We start from the raw sequence: 20,945 nt of genomic DNA, 5'->3' as shown, positions 1-20,945 counted from the left end.
AGCCTTCTGTGGCAAAGAATTCCACAGATTCACTACCCTCTGACTAAAGAAATTCCTCCTCACCTTTCAAAAGGAACATCATTTAATTCTGAGGCTATGACCTTTAGTCCTAGACTCTCCCACTAGTGGAAACATCCTCTCCCCATCTGCTCTACCCAAGCCATTCCTTATTCAGTACGTTTCAATGAGGTTCCCCCTCATTCTTCTAAACTCCAGTGAGTACAGGCCCAGTGCCGTCAAATGCTCATCATAGGTTAACCTACTCATTCCTACTGGGATCATTCGTGTAAACCTCCTCTGGACCCTCTTCAAAGCCAGCACAACCTTTCTCGGATATGGTGCCCAGAAGAGCATGGTTGGTCATATTTCTGTTTATTATATTCTTGCATAAATGTGACTGCAGTTAATTTGAGATCTTTTCTCCAATGACTAATCCACAATGCCATCTATGTTCCTGACTTGTACTCATCAAGTGCCTTTATTGCAGTGAAATGCCTTAAGATGCTTCGGAGGGATTTACACAAACAAAAATTCCAATGAAGATATGGGAAGATATAAGAGAATGGTGGTTTATTCAGTTATAGAGATACAGCATGGAAACAGGCCCTTTGGCTCACCGAGTCCGTGCCGACCAGCGATCCCTGTACACTAACATATTGCTACACACTAGGGGCAATTTTACAATTCTGACCAAAGTCAAATAACCTAGAAACACGTACATCTTTGTAATATGGGATGATCACCTGAACACTGGGTCTATCCTACACACTAGGGACAATTTACAATTTACAGAAACCAGTCAACCTACAAACCTGCATGTCTATGGAATATGTGAGGCAACTGAAGCACCCAGGGAGAAGCCACGCAGTCACGGGGAGAACGTACAAACTCCGTTTACACAGCGTCTGTAGTCAGGAACCTGGGTCTCTGGCGCTGTAAGGCAGCTATGGCGCTGTTAGGCAGCTATACCGCTGCATCACCGTGCCGCCTTCAAATGTGGTTGTGAAATGATTATGTTACTAGAAGTGTCTGGAGATAGTCTAGAGATATTCTAGAGCATAGAAATCTAACACCCCCCCCCCCCCCATGTGGTCAATCCCTAACATGGCCATGGAAGGATATTTAGAGATGGGCAGTAAATGCCGATCTTGCCACTCAGGACTGGAGAAATAACAGGAACAGAACGGGCCAGATTTCGTCAAAAAAGGAGAGATTTGAGCAGGGAGAGCCTTGAGTTCCTAATAATAGATATGCACAGTAATGCAGTTTTGTCTATATGTCTCGTTTCCCTTATCCCTAACCATTCTGAAGAAGGTTATCGACCTGAAACGTCACCCACTCCTTCTCTCCAGAGATACTGCCTGGGTTACTCCAGCTTTTTGTGTCTAATGAGGTTTAAGTTTCAGCTTATTGCCATGTGTACCGAGGTACAATGAAAAGCTTTTGTTGCATGCTTCCAGCTGGAGAGACACAGAGCTCCCAGGAATCTGATGACATTTTGGATGGAGAAAAGGATAACTAAGAGGAATCTGAGCATGAGAATGATAAATATTAACCAGCAACTGCAGTTCTTTGTTTCTATATAAAATGGAGGCCTAGGAAGACGGAAGCTGATGCAAGTCAGTGGTAGGGTGAAGGCAGTTGGAGAATTAGATTGGGGAGGAATAAACTGTTCACAGAGATTTTAAAATACTGGCCGGCACAGTGGGGTAGCGGTAGAGTTACTGCCTTACTGCACCGGAGACCCCTGTTCAATCCTGACCTATGGCTGCTGTCTGTACAAAGTTTGTATGTTCCCCCTGTGACCATGTGGGTTTTCTCCAGGTGCTCTGGTTTCCTCCCACATCCCAAAGACATGCAGGTTTGTAGGTTAATAGGCTTTGGTAAATGTTGTAAATTGTCCCTAGTGTGTAGGATAGTGCTAGTACGGAGTGATAGCTGGTTGGTGCAGACTTGGTTGACCGGAGGGCCTGTTTCCATGCTGTATCTCTATTATCTAAAAATCAGCAGTGGCATGGTGGAAGGTAAGGGACTCTGAAGGCCAGCAGAGTTTTGGATAATTTGGAAGATGGAAGGCAACCAAGACATAGGTGAGGAGGAGGTTGGTGATAGAATAAGGTGGAGAACAGTAGATATCATGATGGAATGTATAAGTTTATTTAAAACTTTTTTTCTCTCTATGCTTTCTAGTATTTGTAGCATGTACAAATTTATTGTGTGCACCTATAGATAACTTTTGATGGGACTGTCTTCAGATGATGTAGTTGCTTGCCAACAGATTATTTGGCAACAGGGGTGGCACAGTGGCGCAACAGCAGAGTTGCTGCCAAAGACCCGGGCTCGATCCCGACGACGGGTACTGTCTGTACAGAGTTTGCACGTTCTCCCCGTGTCCGTATGTGTTTCCTCCGGGTGCTCCGGTTTCCCCCCACACTCCAAAGACGTACAGGTTTGTAGGTTAATTGGCTTCGGTAAGAATTGTAAATTGTCCCTAGTGTGTAGGATAGTGCAAGTGTATGGGAATCACTGGTCGACCCAGACTCGGAAGGCCAAAGGGCCTGTTTCTGCGCAGTAACTCTAAACCAAACTAAACTAAGTTTGTGCTTGAATTACGTAACAGCCCATCATACCATGAAGGAAACAGATAGGTCAAATATTTCCTAACATACATGCCAAATGCAGAATGACTGGCAGATTAGCAGCTGCAGCAGTCACTGTACTTCAAATGTACTGATTCTAGGAATGAAATGAAAGAAATGTAGTATTAAACGAAGAACTGGGATACATTGGGTCCATGTGGTACAAATATGACTGGATCAGAATATTTATATAATAAGGATGAAGGATGAAGGAAATGTCATCCAACGTAAGGAATTTTGTTTTGAGAAAGGAATTTCAATATGATCAAATAATTTTTATTTTCCGAATGAAACCAGAATCTTTAAAAAATATTCCCACAATATTTTTAATGGTGTTTTCTTTTGAGAAATGCTCTTTGTGCTAATAGATTGCTGAGCGAAGAGATTAGTTAATGAAAGTTGATGTAAATCAACAATGTTCATTATGTTGAACGTACACAATAGGAGCATCACTAACATACAAGGTAGTTTTTGCATCAATTTTCATCCTATTTTGGAGCTATTTATAACCTTTTGTGCCACGTTTTTAAATGAAATGATAACAAGAAGCTTTCTTTAGCATCCAATTAAACATGGATTAACATAAATAAAACAACCCACATTAAGTTAGTTGTTCTTTGAATAATCTCACTGACTGCAAATGACAACCTGTGGTGAGAACTCAAATGATCTGTCAATGCAATCTGTCAGCATGAATAAAAATGGATTAATTTCTGTACCTAAAATTAAAAATGATATCTGATGATTGAAACCCACCCCATTAAGATAGACTAACCTACAATTAAATCCCCAGCAATCATAAAATGTCATCAGCATATGATCAAGTGTCAAAGTACTTAATAATGGTCAAATAGTCAATGTGATCTCCTGAAAGTAGTTCTAAACGCCTGAGGGGTTTGAAGAGGAATTTTCATCTCCAGATAATGTTTCTTATGTTTATCGAACCTCCTCCAAGAGCTTAACTGGCCATGAGAGTCCAGAACCGGGGACCATGGTTTAAGGTAGGCCATTTAGGACTGAGATGAGGAAAAACGTTTTCACCCAGAGTTGTGAATCCCTGGAATTCTCTGCCACAGAAGGCAGTGGAGGCCAATTCACTGGATGTTTTCAGGAGGGAGTTAGATATAGCTCTGAGGGCTAACAAAATCAAGGGATACGGGGAGAAAGCAGGAACCACCATATCGAATTCTGGTGCTGGCTTGAAGGGCCGAATGGCCTACTCCTGCACCTATTTGCTATGTATGGTGTATGTTGGGGTTGGGGAGAAATTTTCTAATTATAGTGCTTTATTTGTTATAAGGCTAAATAAGTAGGCTAAATATTTGTGTGGCCATATCTAATTTTCCTCACTGCATCTAGCGCCACACCTCGCCACTCCCTCTTTCACACCACCTTTCCCAACCCCACCCCTTTCATCTGAAACCATCTGAAGAAGGGTCTCGACCTGAAACATCATCCAATTCATCTCTCCAGAGATGCTGCCTGTCCCACTGAGTTACTCCAGCGTTTTGTGTCTGTCTTCAGTATAAACCAGCCGCCACAGTTCCTTCCTACACCCCTTTCGCACACGTGCACACACATACCTGCAGCGTAACCTGTCCAACAGCCGAGTCCCTTCCTGATCTCAGTACTTAACTCAGAATGACCTATTTACATCCAAGTCACTTGTGGAAATCTGTTAAAGACAATCGGTTAACTCCAAATGAAAGTCCCAAGCCGTTTTGTTTGGGGTGAGTGTGTGGTTGAGATGCCTCTGCTTGTCCATGAGCTGCCCTGGCCTTGAGATACCACAGCTGCAGCAAGCACACACTAAGGGCTTTGATTCCATTAACAAAAATGCCCCCCAAAAATCGCTGCAGTGGATTTATGTAGTCATAGTGTTATACAGAATAGAAACAGGCCCTTCAGTGCAATTCACCCATGCCAACCAAGATACCCCATCTACACTAGTCCCACCTGCCTACGTTCGACCCATATTCCTCTAATAGTCAATATGATCCTATCTTATCCAGAGATGCTGCCTGTCCTGCTGAGTTACTCCAGCAGTTTGTGTCTGTCTTCCTCTAAACCTTTCCTGAACCTAAACCAAATGTCTTTCAAACGTTGTTATAGTGCCTGCCTTAACTACCTCCTCTGGCAACTTGCAGCATCTTGTAAAAAGGATGGCGTAGGAAAGGTGGCATGTGACTTCTTTAGTAACCAACAGGTATCAGACATTTGCACTTGCTAAACAATAAGAAATCCACTGACTTCCACCTTACCCATCAACTTAGTAAATTGAAGAGAAGTGGATGCCCATCACTGACCAGATTCACGCACAACCAGAACCAGCGGTCACAGTTTAAGAAGAATGGGTAGGCTATTTAGGACTGAGATGAGGGAAAACTTTTTCACCCAGAGTTGAGAATCTGGGGAATTCACTGCCACAGAAGGCAGTGGAAGTCAATTCACTGGGTGTATTCAAGAGAGAGTTAGATATAGCTCTTAGGGCTAACGGAATCAAGGGATATGGGGAAAAAGAAGGAACAAGGTGCTGAGTTTGGATAATCAACCATGATCATATTGAATGGCGGTGCTGGCTCAAAGGGCCGAATGGCCTTCTCCTGCACCTACTTTCTATGTTTCAACCTCCCTATCAATGCGTTCCACCTGTTACTATCTCCAAAAATAGATAAGCAGGAGCAGGAACAAAATCATGTTTAATTTTTATGCTTAATGTAATTTAATTTATAGTTTATAGTTTTCCAAATGTCCAGATAGCTTTGGTTGTCAGAGTGCAGCGATTCCTCGCACTTAGTGACTTTGCTAACCATCGCATTGCCAAAGCAACTAAGGGTGAGGAGTCCTCAGAAGGTTAAAGATCAGGTGTCTGAATCCGGCTTGTGCCGTTCAGGTGAACGATGTTGTTGCTTTGCCAAACCTGCAGAGCCTCCAGATTTACTGGTGGCTTCCACACGTGAAGAGTAGCAGAGGTTCACAGGCATGCGTCTTAATCCAAACCAAAGTACAACACAGCTTGGTCATTCAACAGGCAGGGCAGCAGCAGAAGCAAACATGTCCACAGATGTAGCAGTACGGCCCAACATATCGCAAGCACAGATGAAAAATATATTTTAAGGAACAGCATCCACTTTGTAACTAGTCAGCATTATAAAAGCTCGACTGCGTCACCCATTTGAATCCCAGACAGGCAGGTTATCATGTTTTATTAAATGCAAGAAGAAAATAAACTAAAGTATGTGATTTATAGGCTGCTTGAGGTTGTCTATGTGTACAAGAGGCATGTTTAAAATTGGCATCTTTTAAGAAATGAACAATATCAAATTAGGCAGAAAATGTTCATGGGTGTTTATTATTGCTGAGAGACCTATTCAATTCATTTAATTAGAGATACAGCGTGGAAACAGGCCCTTCGAATCACCAAATCCACGCCGAACATTGACTACACTAGTACACAAGTTATCCCACTTTCGCATCCTACACACTAGGGGCAATTTATCAAAAATAATTTCAGTAGCTAATTCTGTCATACTGTAACACGGAAACGTTTATCTTAAAATAATTTATCGCTGCCGAGGCTACTCATACGCTCAACTCTCCCATCAAAGCAGTCGGCATGGCCAGATTAATTATCATAAGATATGAAAAATAATTTGTTAAAACTGATATTTTAATCCAGAAGTAATTATGTTGGAAACTGAGTACTTAAGCTCACAACAGGATGGTTTTGAGGCCCTTCCTGCAGCATGTACAATGCTTAAAAAAATAATCTGAAACAACTCTTAGGGTGATTTATTTCAATAACATTTCAGTAAAATGGAAAAGTAACTGAACAGGAAATGTGACCCAGGCCATTCTTCGATAGCTTTTGTTCGATTTTAGTTTAGAGATACACCGTGGAAACAGTCCCTTTCGGCCCACCGAATTCACGCCGACCACCAATCCTAGTTGGACGTTATCCCATTTTCTCATTCGCAGCGTAAACACTAGAGGCAATTTACACAGGCCAATTAACCTATAAACCCACACGCCTTTTGAGGTGTGAGAGGAAAATTGATTAGTTCGGGTATCAGGGATTATGGGGAGAAGGCAGGAGAATGGGGTTGAGACGGAGAGATAGATGATTGAGTGGCGGAGCAGAGTTGATGAGCCGAATGGCCAAATTCTGCGCATACCACACCAAAGACGTACAGGTTTGTAGGTTGATTGGCATCGATAATGATTGTGACTTGTCCTTAGTGTGTAGGATAGTGCTAGTGCACGGGGTGATCACTGGTCGGCGTGGACTCGGTGGGCCAAAGGGCCTGTTTCCACGCTTTATCTCTAAACTATACTACTAAACAGAGCCCTCTAAACATCATCACTTCGGTATTAAAGCCTAAAGTTTGAGTTGGAAAATTATTATTCAATCTGTTTCCACCTCCCTTTCAGGTTGTGCACTTTCGATTGAAACTATGTTAGCTTTCATAGCAAAAGGATTTGAGTATAGGAGCAGGGAGGTTCTACTGCAGTTGTACAGGGTCTTGGTGAGACCACACCTGGAGTATTGCGTACAGTTTTGGTCTCCAAATCTGAGGAAGGACATTATTGCCATAGAGGGAGTGCAGAGAAGGTTCACCAGACTGATTCCTGGGATGTCAGGACTGTCTTATGAAGAAAGACTGGATAGACTTGGTTTATACTCTCTGGAATTTAGGAGATTGAGAGGGGATCTTATAGAAACTTACAAAATTCTTAAGGGGTTGGACAGGCTAGATGCAGGAAGATTGCTCCCGATGTTGGGGAAGTCCAGGACAAGGGGTCACAGCTTAAGGATAAGGGGGAAATCCTTTAAAACCGAGATGAGAAGAACTTTTTTTACACAGAGAGTGGTGAATCTCTGGAACTCTCTGCCGCAGAGGGTAGTCGAGGCCAGTTCATTGGCTATATTTAAGAGGGAGTTAGATGTGGCCCTTGTGGCTAAGGGGATCAGGGGGTATGGAGAGAAGGCAGGTACGGGATACTGAGTTGGATAATCATCCATGATCATATTGAATGGCGGTGGAGGCTCGAAGGGCCGAATGGCCTACTCCTGCACCTAATTTCTATGTTTCTATGTTTCTATGAAACAAACTATTGCTTCAAAAAATAAATAATCTGCCGTGACTCTTTTGCCTCAGCTATCTTAAATCCATGTCCTTTGCACATTAAACCTCCCGCCAATGGAATTGGTTTCTCCCAACCTCATCAAACAAAATAATTTCGAGCATCCTTATTATCCACTCCATATTTTGGCAGAGATTGATAGATTCTTGATCAGTACGGGGTCGGGGGCTATGGGGAGAAGGCAGGAAAACGGGGTTGAGAGGGAAAGATAGATCAGCCATGAATGAATGGTAGAGTGGGCTTGATGGGCCGAATGGCCTAATTCTGCTCCAAAAACACGAATTTATGGACCAATGAGCTTCACTTGTCTATCTACCGGAGAGGAGAGACAGACAGAGGGTAAAGCTGAATGTGATGAGATAAAGGTGCAATCAACATGAATGGAATATCTTAAACTGGAGAAATGCACGTGATCAACGATAGTAAATTGAAGAGAATTAAGTGGATGCAGTTGCTGCCTGGGATTCAGCTGGAGTTGACACACTCTTTCCAGCCTTATTCACGCACAAGCAAACGCAGGCACACACGCTTTAGAAGTGTTTGAAAAATATTCTTTGTCATTCAAACAAAAGGGAATGCTGTGCCCAGAATGATTAATGGGTATGGCTGACTGCCTGGAAGGCATCCCACCAAGATGCTAATCTTAAAGTATTATATTTTGTTTTTCCTAAAAAAAAAAGTTGATGAATAAAATAGCAAGAGGATTTAGCTGATTGCAGGAAAATGAAGACATGTGCATTGCCTCGGAGTGCCGGGGTCCAGCCCACAGTTTGCGGAGCATTGGACTTAAGTACAAGTCATAAACCAGGTTGAGAAAGGACAGTGCACATTGGTCTGGGAGAGAAACAAAAAAAGCACGAGGTGTAGATGACCGAAACAGGGTGAGAGCGGGAATACAGGAGGAAAAGTAATAGATTTTCTCAAAAAAAGCAGTTACGTCTCAGGATCTCACACCTGATATTCCTCGTTTCATCCATTTCGGTTCACCAAGCACAATGAAGAAATGTTCCTGCTTTTCGTATTCCTCATCATCATTTATTTTAACGCTTATGGTTTTCCTGTAAGAATATAAGAAAAAAAATGTACAATGGGTTGCTCGAAAACCACCGCAGTCACACATGCGACTTTCACTTTATTATTGTAAGCTTGCTTGATGGTTAGTTCTGAGCCCACAGGGCACTCAGAGTGGTGTCACATGCCGCCATTTTGTTGGCCTATTAGGGAGATGGGTTAAACAAAATTTGGCCCTTGTTCTCCCCCCCCCCCTTTTACGAAACAGTGGTAAAGAAAAGTGACAGTGCTCTGCTCACATAACCTGCCAAACCCTTCAGCCCTCCTGTTCTGAGGTCAATTTAAGCACAACTCAAATGAAAATGGGATTTCATTTGGATGTTAATCAGTGGCCCGATGGAATCATATTGAAGCACACATAAAACAGACAGGATGCGTCTGGCACTGTTTTTCAATGTGTCACAAGCTTTTCTCTGTACTTTGATTCAAGTGACACTAAACTAAACCAAACTAAGCTGAACTAAACTAAACATTGAATGTGCTCATCATATGTAGGGGATAGGCTGAAAGTGCAGAATCCCTGCACAAATGATACCCTTTTTAATGTCACCTCCTTACCTCAACAGGTTTTCATGGTCAGATAAAGGTCAGGCTGGGTGTATGCAAGGCTTGGAGTTAAGATCCCTTCTCTCATATTATTGCTTCCTCTCAATTGTTTAATTACCTCTTATGGAATTGCACGACATTTTGGAATGTTTTGATATTTTCGGTTAGCTTTTCACATTTTTAAAAAGATTCTTTAATGTTCTTATTAAAACTCACCAGAGGTACATGGCCAGAGGACTAAGGTCTCTAGTATTTGTTGTTTTTTTATATCAGAGATACATTGTGGAAAGAGGCTCTTCGGTCCACTGAGTCCATGTTGACCATTGATCACCTGTATACCAGTTCTATGTTAGACCACTTTCACATCCTACCCACTAGGGGCAATTTACAGAAGCCTATTAGCCTACAAACCGGTACGTCTTTCCTCTGTGTTTTGGGAGCAAGGTTTCCTCATCATGTCGTCAGAGCTGTGCAGCTTTCCTGCGTTTAACAATGGATATGAGGTTGCCTCAAGCCAACAAGAGAGGCTGTCTGAAGCAGGACCGGTGACTATGTGCAGTGGCAAAACATACAGTAGATTGAGATTTGAGGTGAGGGGGGCCTTATTAACTGGAATGGATCCATTAATTTTGAGGTAAAATTCTTGATAAGGAAATTCCTTTTTGAATTTATCACTGGCAGCTTTTTGCTATAACTTTTCACTTATTGAATGTGGGACCCCAATGCCTTGATTTTCCCCTGTACCCTATCTTATCCATCGAGCCCTCTACAGAATGCAGTGCAACCAATATATGAGGGAGATAGACACAAAATACTGGAGTAACTCGGCCGGTTACGCAGCATCTCTGAAGAGAATGGATAGGTGATGTTTCAGGTCAGGAGCCTTCTTCAATACATGGGGAGCGTGAATGTCTCTCTCTGACATACCAAATATAGTGGTGTCTCCTGTATTTGAGTATTTGCTCTCCTGGAGCTGAACCTGACCATGTATAGATAACACCAACCAGTGAGGATTTTTCCTCACTAACCGGGTGTAGAATTCATTCTGGTGATGTAATGGATTAGCCTTCCCACACCATGTTACCCAAGGTCATGTTAGTGAAGGCAACATCTTACCAGATATGACCATATAACCAGACCTGTCCTCGTCTGTTCTACCAACTACTGGGACACTGGCTGTCCGCCACAGGGCAGGATAAGGTTTCAGGAAGACAGGCTTGGGGATGGCAGGTTTCTGCAGCCATGACGATGGGCCTGATTAGCGGCTCGCTGATGTGCCAAGACTGAAATGGGTGGCATGTCACCAATCTGACTGCTAGAGTGGGCCAGTGTTAATTATCTCTTGGGAATCAAGCAGTCAAACAAGACAAAAAAAAGAAGATAAGAGAAAAGGGCAAGAGAGGAGAGAGGAGGGCCTTCAGCAGTGGCTCATTCTGGTGAGTACTCCACCTTTCTGTGAACTCATATTCACCATGCGTGGCTCCATCAGCTCAATGAAGAAATTCTTGTTTTTCTCATACTTCTCATCATCAATTATTTTGATCTGAGCTCTTTTGCTGCAAATGAAAAACAATAATGTCACAAGGTAAGGGAAAGGAACCTGGGGAGGAAGGAAGAGGGTGGGTAGGGGTAAGGAGGGGCCGTCATAGGTGCAATGATAGGCAAGCATTGCCCAACAATGACCGTTCGTTAATATTGCAGGGCAGAGATTACATTGCTGATGAGGATCGATGGGTACTATACCTGTGGACAAATAACATACATAACTTGGAAAGTTGCACCCCTGTAATTAGATGCATCTTATATATTAGTAACCATCACAGTAAGGTGCTTGTATGAAATTACCATGTTGGCTATTTTAACAAATGCACACCTATACCTGTCTTCTCAATTTCTTCCCTTCCCATCCCTCCCAAGGTTATCTTCTCACTCCTTCCCCCTTCCCCCATCCCCACAGCTCTCTTCTAGGTCTCCTCACCTCCACCCCACAATCAGTGTAAAGAAGAGTCCCAACCCGAAATGTCACCTATCCATTTTCTCCAGGGATGCTATCTGACCCACTGAGTTACTCCAGCACTTTGTGCCTATCTTTTTGTAAACCAGCATCTACAGTTCCTTGTTTCCACACATCTATGTAAGCTATGTAATATGTAAGCTTGGAGAGACACAAGCAACTGCAGATGCTGGAGGCTTGAGTAACATAGAAACATAGAAATTAGGTGCAGGAGTAGGCCATTCGGCCCTTCGAGCCTGCACCGCCATTTAATATGATCATGGCTGATCATCCAACTCAGTATCCCGTACCTGCCTTTTCTCCATACCCTCTGATCCCCTTGGCCACAAGGGCCACATCTAACTCCCTCTTAAATATAGCCAATGAACTGGCCTCAACTACCCTCTGTGGCAGAGAGTTCCAGAGATTCACCACTCTGTGTGAAAAAAAGTTCTCCTCATCTCGGTTTTTAAAGGATTTCCCCCGTATCAGACTGGACCCCTACTTCCCCAACATCGGGAACAATCTTCCTATCTAGCCTGTCCAAAACCTTAAAATTTTGTAAGTTGTAAGATTAAAATGGCCTAAACTCTAGAGAGTATAAACCAAGTCACAGTCTTTCTTCACAGACAGTGACAGTCCCAACAATCCCAGTGGTGAACCTTCTCTGCACTCCCTTGAGGTGCTGAGAATCAGTCAAGTACCAGCATCTATAGAGAATCAGTGACATTTATAGTCGGGACCTAATCAGATTGGATAAAACCTAATGCCCTCAAAGAGCTGTGTTAAAATGGCACACAAAGGAATTTCACACTAGCACATTCATAACAATGGCATGGATCCTCCTTGGGATGAGAATAGTCAAGTACCAGAACACATAATAGTCAATATAATGATTATTAAAACAGCCCTCAGAGGTCACTGCTGGCACACAATAAAACTGCTGCCAAATTTATTCATTCTGAAATTTATTAAACCTTCCATCAGTAAAAATAAATAATTTTTTGAACATAATGTGCTCTCCCAAGGTTTTCATAAGGTATATTGGTTTAATTTAAGGGGTAATTACAATAATCTACATTTTGTAAATGTAAATTTCTGCTACAGCCTCCCTTCATTACACAAAGATATCCACAGAGAGATGTTAATAAACACGCTGGAGGTTGTCCAAGTGGTTTTGATCAAGTCAGAAATCACCAGAAACTGGCTGAATTTGCAACATTCACACTGTCACGGTTCAAGGCTTTAATCCTTTCCCCATCTCTTGCCTGATACCTTGGACCGAAACGATAAAAGAAACTATTCTACGTTGTCAAATACATTTAATCAAAATAAGATTTGTGGCTTTTTTCACTGCGCAAAAGCATTTATAAGATACATGGACGGATTTATATCTGTGTTTTTGGAGGGAGAGTGGTGCAAAGAGCTGTTGCCTCACAGAACCAGAGACGTGGGTTTGATCCTGACCTTGGGTGTTGACAGTGCATAGGTTGTACATTCCCCCTGTGACCACGTGGGTTTCCTCCTCCACACATGCAGGTTTGTAGGTTAATTGGCTTCTGAAAATTGGCCCTAGTATGCAGGGGGAGTGGATGAGAAAGTAAGATAACAAAGAACTGGTGTGCAGATAATCGATAGTCGGTGTGGGCTCGTTGGGCTAAAGGTCATTTGGAGGAAAGATATTCTCAATGTTGGGGGAGTCCAGAACCAGGGGTCACAGTTTAAGAATAAGGGGTAGGCCATTTAGAACAGAAATGAAGAAAAACTTTTTCACCCAGAGAGTTGTGAATTTGTAGAATTCTCTGCCACAGAAGGCAGTGCGGGGCCGATTCACTGGATGTTATCGTGAGAGCATTAGATATAGCTCTTAGAGCTAAGAGAATCAAGGGCTATGGGAAGAAAGCAGGAATGGGGTACGGATATTGGATGATCAGCCATGATCATATTGAATGGCGGTGCTGGCTCGAAGGGCCAAAAGGCCTACTCCTGCACCTATTAATATGTTTCTATGCTGCATCTCCAAACTAAATTAAACTAACTAAACTAACAGAATTAAAACAGAGGTCCTACTGAACAACCAAATGGGATTAGTAGTTAAGAGGTTTGCATCATTTGCAGAAGGATTAAGATCGAAAGGCTGCAAGGCCTTCCCAATCCAGGCTAACTAAATTCCTAACTCTGACTGCAACCCAGTGCCCTTGGTGGGAAATGAGTGGCTGTGCCAAGTTGGCATCTAATGGTCGATCTGAGCGAGGATGTCAGGAAGCAGGAAACACACTCTCTTCTTTTTTATCTTTCCCTTTGTGTGTAAGTGTTTTGGAGTGAAGAGTTCCAGGGAAAACAAAGAGGAAGGTAATTGCAGCTCCATGCATTACAAAGAAGTGACGTGCATGCAAATCAATTTATATCAAAACTAAAAATCTAAATTTTGAATGTGACATATTTACTTCAATTGTTGTTATAATTAGCATTTAAAAACTTAAAAATGGAAGTTAAGAGATACAGTTCAGTTTAGAGATATAGCTTGGAAACAGGCCCTTCGGCCCACCAAATCCACATACAAACACCGTACTGACAGCACCCATATTCAGGATTGAACCCGGGTCTCTGCCAATGTAATGCAGTAGCTCTATCAGTTTTTCTAATTGCTATAAATGCATGCAATAAGCTGATTTAGCAGCTGCGGGTTGATGAACAACCATATTCAGCAGCGGACTGACATAACTAGAGCCAGGATGCTCAGGCGTCAAATCTCTGAAATAGGCAGGCAAAAAGGCATCATAAAATTACAAAAAAGCCACGTAAAAGGCATTTATTAACAAAAAAGGCATAACGAGGCATTTATTTCCACCACCAAAATATGGTTAAAAATGATAAATATAATGGTATACTACATTAAATGACCAAAGTTGCCTGGTTGCACATAATTACCAGCATTTTTTTCAAATTATCTGGTGTTAAACTATGCCGTCTGTCAGACAGAATATGCTTCAGATGTGAAAAAAATATTTCTACCCCAGCTGAGATCACTGGTGCATACCCAAAACAAGCTACAAACTCTATATTCATGTTGATATCTTGTGCATAACAACAACCTTTGAGAACTTTAGCTATGTTTTGTATTTCTTCAAGATATTTGTTAGCTAAAATCACTCTCTCACATTTTCCTTGTATGTCTTTACCTACATCGCCAAGAACTTTACGAATATCGTCAGTTACTTTGTTGAAAACCTGCAAGTTATTCATTAATGTTTCCCTTCTCAAGGGAAGTAATAGCTTGTGGGAAGTTTGCAAAATTGGAAGCAATAAACACAAGATCACGTGGGAGGGACTTTGTCTGCATGATTTCACTGACGATCCTGACTGTAGCAGATTTTTCTTCTTCAAAACAGTTGACGATTTATTTTATCTTTTCCAAATTTGCAGCATAGTAGAGTACAGCAGAGACGCATGCACCCCACCTAGTCAAAACAGGCTAAGGAGGTAGTGGAATCTCAGGTGCAATTTCCTTGAACAACTGCACAAGTGACGGTACTTTGAGGAAGATTTTGTTGACATCGGAAACTAGGCGATCGACATTTGGAAACAAGCTACGTATGTGCTCGGCAATTCTATGGAGTCCGTGAGCTAATCATGTCAAATGCAACATTTTGGGGAATAAAACTTTAAGAGCACGAGCAGCTTTTTTCATGTACGGAGCTGCATCAGTCACAAACAGAAGAACATTCTTGTGTTTTATACCTTCTGGCCAAAATACAGCAAGTGAAGATGTAAGCAACTGAGTAATAGTTGAGCTGTTTGACTTCTCCAATACTTCCGATGTCAATAAATACTCCTTTGATGGTTGACCTGCCTCCAGTGTACGGATGACCACATTGGCAACATATCTCCCCACAGCATCGGTTGTCTCATCTATCAAGATCCATATTTTGTTGCATGCAACCTCATCTCTAGTTTTCTGCACAACAATGTTGAAGTTGGTGTCAACATAATTTTTCCGTAATGATGACTCGCTCGGTATATGTTCCTCTGAGTATTTCTCTAAAAAAACATCTGAGAGATTTGTTTTCCAATTTCCACAGTGGAATTCCAGCATCAATGAATGCTTTGCCCAGATCACTCGAAAACTCAGATTTGCGACTGGAGCCAGCAGTAAATGTTGTGAGGAGACAAGCTTGCGTATTTCCTACCCTCAGTTTCTCTGCTGCCGACGTGTTTAGCTGTCTGTACATGCTGGGAGACGACATATTTCTTCTCATGATTCACTGCTTTCTCACATGCTTTGCAAAACAGCACCAAGTTGTCTGTAGAGAATATATCACTCCCGTACACTCTCACCAAATCGTTCAGTTTTTTACAAGGCGTTGACTAGACTTTAGGCATTTTGACGCTTGCAGGGGTAGATAGATCCCACAGGAACAGGGATGCAGACCTCTACAGGCAGGCCAAGTACAAGCTGAGAAGTGGAATCAGAGCTGCCAAGGAAAGGTACTTTGAGAAGTTGAGGAGCAAGTTCTCGGCAAATGACTCTTCTTCAGTGTGGAAGGGCTTGCAAGTAATCACAAGCTACAAGAGGAAAACCCCGCCGCTACTTGGACAATCATCAGCTGACCAACGACCTGAACGAGTTATACTGCAGTTTCGATAAACAGAAACTTAACCCTGATACCCCCACACCCCATCCCCAACCAACACTTCACACCTACTCACAGCCTGACTCCAATTTGAAAAGACTAGATCCTTCCTCAACAACACCTCCCCAATCACCACTTCACACCTACTTAAAGCATGATTCCAGTCTGCAGAGACTGGACCCTTTCCCATGCACCCCTTTCCAATCACCATTTAACACCCACTTAGAAACATAGAAACATAGAAATTAGGTGCAGGAGTAGGCCATTCGGCCCTTCGAGCCTGCACCGCCATTCAATATGATCATGGCTGATCATCCAACTCAGTATCCCGTACCTGCCTTCTCTCCATACCCCCTGATCCCCTTAGCCAGAAGGGCCACATCTAACTCCCTCTTAAATATAGCCAATGAACTGGCCTCAACTACCCTCTGTGGCAGAGAATTCCAGAGATTCACCATTCTCTGTGTGAAAAAAGTTCTTCTCATCTAGAAGGATGAGGGGGCACCTTTGAAGGATGAGGGGGTACCTTATAGAAACATATTAAATTATAAAAGGACTGGACAAGCTAGATGAGGACTGGACAAGCTAGACAGCCGGGTTTCGCCCCGGTGGTATAAATTTTCTTGTAAGTTATGTTAAAATGGCAAAAAAAGGCTGATTTAGGCTCAATCGTGCAAAAGGCATTACTTCCTGAAATCATCAAGAAAAGGCGTGAAGCACATGGCATTTATGGCAAAATCCAGGCTCTAGACATAACATGAATCGGGCACCTCGATTTCTGCCAGTTCAAAGGTCAGTTTGAGCTGGCAGAAGTTGCCAATGTGCATTGCAGTAGTGTCATGTTGCAACCGACGGCAAAGGTACAAGGTGAAAGATGGTGTTTCCTACCTATACGGCCCCATTCAAGATGCAGCATGTTCTCTTTTTTTTTCTTTAATCAAAAAATGTATTCAATTTAAAAAAATAATATTTACAATACAATAAAACAAAACAGAACCCACCACCATAATACGACAAACAAATGTACTCAAATAAACTACTATATAACTATGTTACAATCCTTGTCTAGGATGCATTCAACCCCCCCGCAGTGCCCAGCAGTCCTGGAAATCCCCCAGTGCCCGTGGACAGGGCGTAGTCCATTTCTAGTAACGTAGGTACTACGGACATAACCTCGGAAAAGGGGCAGGCAGCTGGGTTGGGCAGAGCCCTCATCCGCCTGGCGCCGCGACTCGCGGATGGCCAGCTTGGCCCGGCCAAGATGCAGCATGATGGCTGTAGAGCAACTGAATTTGTAGGCATTGGATAACATGATGGGTCTACTCATTCTACGTGAAGGTTTTGCACTGGTCACCATTCAGTGATCTGTGTTTGCCAGCCTCGCTGAATGCATGTGATTGAACCCATACAGGATTGGACGCACACACACGACTATCAAATGCAACATCAGTGACTTTAGAGAAACAATGTGGAAACAGGCCTTTCGACCCACCGCCAACCAGTGATCACCCCATACACTAGCACTATCGTACACACTCGGAACAATTTTTAATTTTACCAAAGCCAATTAACTTACAAAGCTGCATGTCTTTGGTGTGAGGGAGGATACCGGAGCACCCGCAAAAAACCCCACGTGGTCACAGGAAGAACATGAAAACTCCGTACAAACAGCGCCCCAGGTCAGGATCAAACCCGGGTCTCTGGCACTGTAATGTCCCTGTCCCACTTAGGAAACCTGAACGTAAACCTCAGGAGACTTTGCGCCCCACCCAAGGTTTCCGTGCGGTTCCCGGAGGGTTTTGTCAGTCTCCCTACCTGCTTCCACTACCTGCAACCTCCGGCAACCACCTGCAACCTCCGGGAACCGCACGGAAACCTTGGGTGGGGCGCAAAGTCTCCCGAGGTTTCCGTTCAGATTTCCTAAGTGGGACAGGGGCATTAGGCAACAACTCTACCGCTGTGCCACTGACCACCTTGTTACTTCAAATCACACCTACTGAGTTGTTCTGACTTTTTTTTCCATATTCCACAGCATCCTTTGTTTTCAAACTGCCAAACTATAAGGGCAGAAGATAAGACACAAAAAGCTGGAGTAACTCAGCGAGACAGGCAGCATCTCCTCGAGAAAAGGAATAGGTGACGTTTCAGGGTGAGACCCGTCTTCAAACTATATGGGCAGTTTTGCACCTTCCAGATGTCGTGTGGTAGAAACCAAAATTCCTTTGACTAATTACAGTAACATTTTCTTCTTCTTCTTGCGTCTGGCGTGCACAGCCTAAAGTTGTAGAACAACTTGTTCTATTTGATCTTATTTGATTGTGCACACTGGGTTGATTGCATTTGTCGAAACAGGGCGGACCACGTGAAGGTTGCAATCTCCCACCCCACAGTAACATCTAAGATCACGTGAGTCTGAATACTGCCAAGCCAATCCAGCTGGTGTTATAACTTATTCTTTCACACATTTTATAGAGGATATTGTTGTCTGTGAAAAAGTGTTAGCAATCAGTTTGATATAATGGTGAAAAGTTTAAAAGTTTTGTGGATCTTGTTCATCATGCTATCAGTGCAGAGAAGATTTGATTATCGAGTCACACAGCAGACCCTTCAGCCCTCCGTGCCAATGCTACTATCAATCAAATTGATTTGTAAGGGTGTCAGGGGTTATGGGGAGAAGGCAGGAGAATGGGATGAAGAGGGAAAGATAGATCAGCCATGATTGATCAATGCCAAACATAGGCAAGACCAAGCGTAGAGTTGGCAACCATTTGACCGATCACATTGCTCGGTACGCCAAGGCCTACTTGATCTCCTGGTTGCTAACCATTTTAACTCCTCTCCCATTCCCATACTGACCTTCCTGTCCTAGGCCTCCTCCATTGCCAGAGTGAAGTCACTGGCAAACCTGAGGAACAGCTCCTCATACACCTTGGGTAGTTTCCAATTCAATGGTAAAAGCACTGAATTCTCCAATTGTAGATAACCTCCAACAACACCCCTAGTCCTCCTTCCTTTTCTGTCCCTCCCCACCCCACCCTTTCTCCCCTGTGTCCCACACCTGGACTCACACTTATTTTTCCCCTCCCCCTCCCCCTACATTCCTTTCTCTGGCTTCACAACTTGCAGCCCTTCAATCCTTCTGTCACACATCTTCTGTTTTAATCTCTGACCTTCTGACCAACAATCTGCCTCTCAACAAAAACCCTTGCCTATGTCCACTTATTACCTCTGTCCTGCCTCACCTTTCTCCCAGCTTTCTTACCCGACCTCCTGCCAACAATTAGTCTGAAGAGATTCAAGATTCAAGATTCAATTTAATTGTCATTTAGACCCCTTGAGGTCCAAACGAAATGCCGTTTCTGCAGCCATACATTACAAATAGACCCAAGACACAACATAATTTACATAAACATCCATCACATCGCTGTGATGGAAGGCCAAAAAAACTTATCTCTCCACTGCACTGGATCATCTCTTCATCAGAACATCACCTATCCATGTTCTCCAGAGATGCTGCCTGACCTGTTGAGTTACTCAAGTACTTTGTGCCCATTCTGTGTACACCATCATCTGGAGTTCCTTGTTTTTCCAAATATCCTTTCCCTTCTGGAAATAGACACACCTGTTATGGGTAAAACGCCTTACTATCCACCATCTCTGTGCACCACCTAATTTTGTACGTCCCCCCTCAACCTGCTGCATTGCAAGGAAACAAAACAATCTATCTAGTCTTTCCTTATAACCAAAACACTCCTGGAGCATCTCCTATCATTATGACTGTGCAGAAAGTAGGGGTGGAAAGGCCTGGATAGAGTGGTGTCGAGAGGATGTTTCCATCAGTGGGATCAGATGTCATAGACTCAGAATTAAAGGACTTCCTTTAGGGAGGAGATGAGGATGAATTTCTTTAGTCAGAGGGTGGTGAATCTGTGGAATTTGTTGCCACAGAAGGCTGTGGAGGCTACGTTAATGGATATTTTAAATCAGAGATTGACAAATTCCTGATTAATTTGGGTGTCAGAGGTGATGAGGAGCAGGCAGGAGAATGGGGTTAAGAGGGAAAGATCGATCAGACATGATTGAATGGCGGAGTAGACTTGATGGGCTGAATGACCTAATTCTACTCCTATCACCTATAAACTTAGGAAAGAACCAATGTAGCATCCCTTTTTGGTGTATGTCTGATATCTCAGAGTACTCTGCCAAAGTAAGGTCAGAGATGGTGAACAGTAGGGAACTACAGTACAGAGGGCGAACAATGGTAACCTTAGCCTGGCCCTTGGAATGAGAACACATACAGCATTGATGATGTATTTTGTTTACAACATGCAGTGGACTTTTCACGTAAATGACCCCACAAATCATGTTAGACTCAAGCAAAGGCATGCTCAACATTTCTTTGACAGTGATATTGTCTGCTTTTTAAAGAAGTTGTATTGCTGGAGGAGGTTGGTGAGCATACTTGGAGAAATTAGTTGGACAATATCACTTGAACTGTTAAATGATGGCATGCCAAATGAAGATACAGGAGAAAACTCGAAAGCCAGTTCAAAACTGATCGCCCAGCTTTTGACATTAATTTCCAGCGAATAGTTTATATACAGAAGATAAATGATGTTACTCACATTTACCAAGGTTCTATTGGCTGAAAGCTGAAATCTGGAGATTAACCCATTTCAGTTTGTATTGAAGCTTTTGATCCAACAGCTGGGATTTACTTTACTACAAAACGGCAGCTGAGGAAATCATACAAAGGAGGCAGGAAGATGAATTCACAGAAGGGTTAGGAATAATGAGTGAATGAATAAATAAAAACTAATGCACAGAGACATCATAAAAGGAGATGTTTTCTGTGCAGTACAACTGCTCTTTACTGCAGTACCACAAAGCCTCATAAGTATGTAGACTGCATTGTTG

At 42.9% G+C, this 20,945-nt stretch overlaps 1 protein-coding gene across 3 annotated transcripts in view; it reads right to left on the bottom strand.

Moving 5' to 3' along the window:
• Positions 1-20,945, bottom strand: part of slc8a3 (solute carrier family 8 member 3) — a 392,649-nt gene that overhangs the window by 99,712 nt on the left and 271,992 nt on the right. For 2 of the 3 annotated variants that reach the window (XM_055640817.1, XM_055640818.1), the window contains one exon: positions 8,739-8,842. In XM_055640817.1, the coding sequence (XP_055496792.1) occupies positions 8,739-8,842 (104 nt within the window). Of the gene's footprint in view, positions 1-8,738; positions 8,843-10,850; positions 10,958-20,945 lie in introns of all 3 variants that reach the window. The other variant, XM_055640820.1, reaches the window with a different exon arrangement.

The sequence above is a fragment of the Leucoraja erinacea genome, chromosome 9 (assembly GCF_028641065.1).
Source record: "Leucoraja erinacea ecotype New England chromosome 9, Leri_hhj_1, whole genome shotgun sequence".
NCBI classification, from domain to species: domain Eukaryota; kingdom Metazoa; phylum Chordata; class Chondrichthyes; order Rajiformes; family Rajidae; genus Leucoraja; species Leucoraja erinaceus.
The sequence above is the reverse complement of the archived record's forward strand: the minus strand, read 5'-3'. Positions and strand labels throughout refer to the sequence as shown.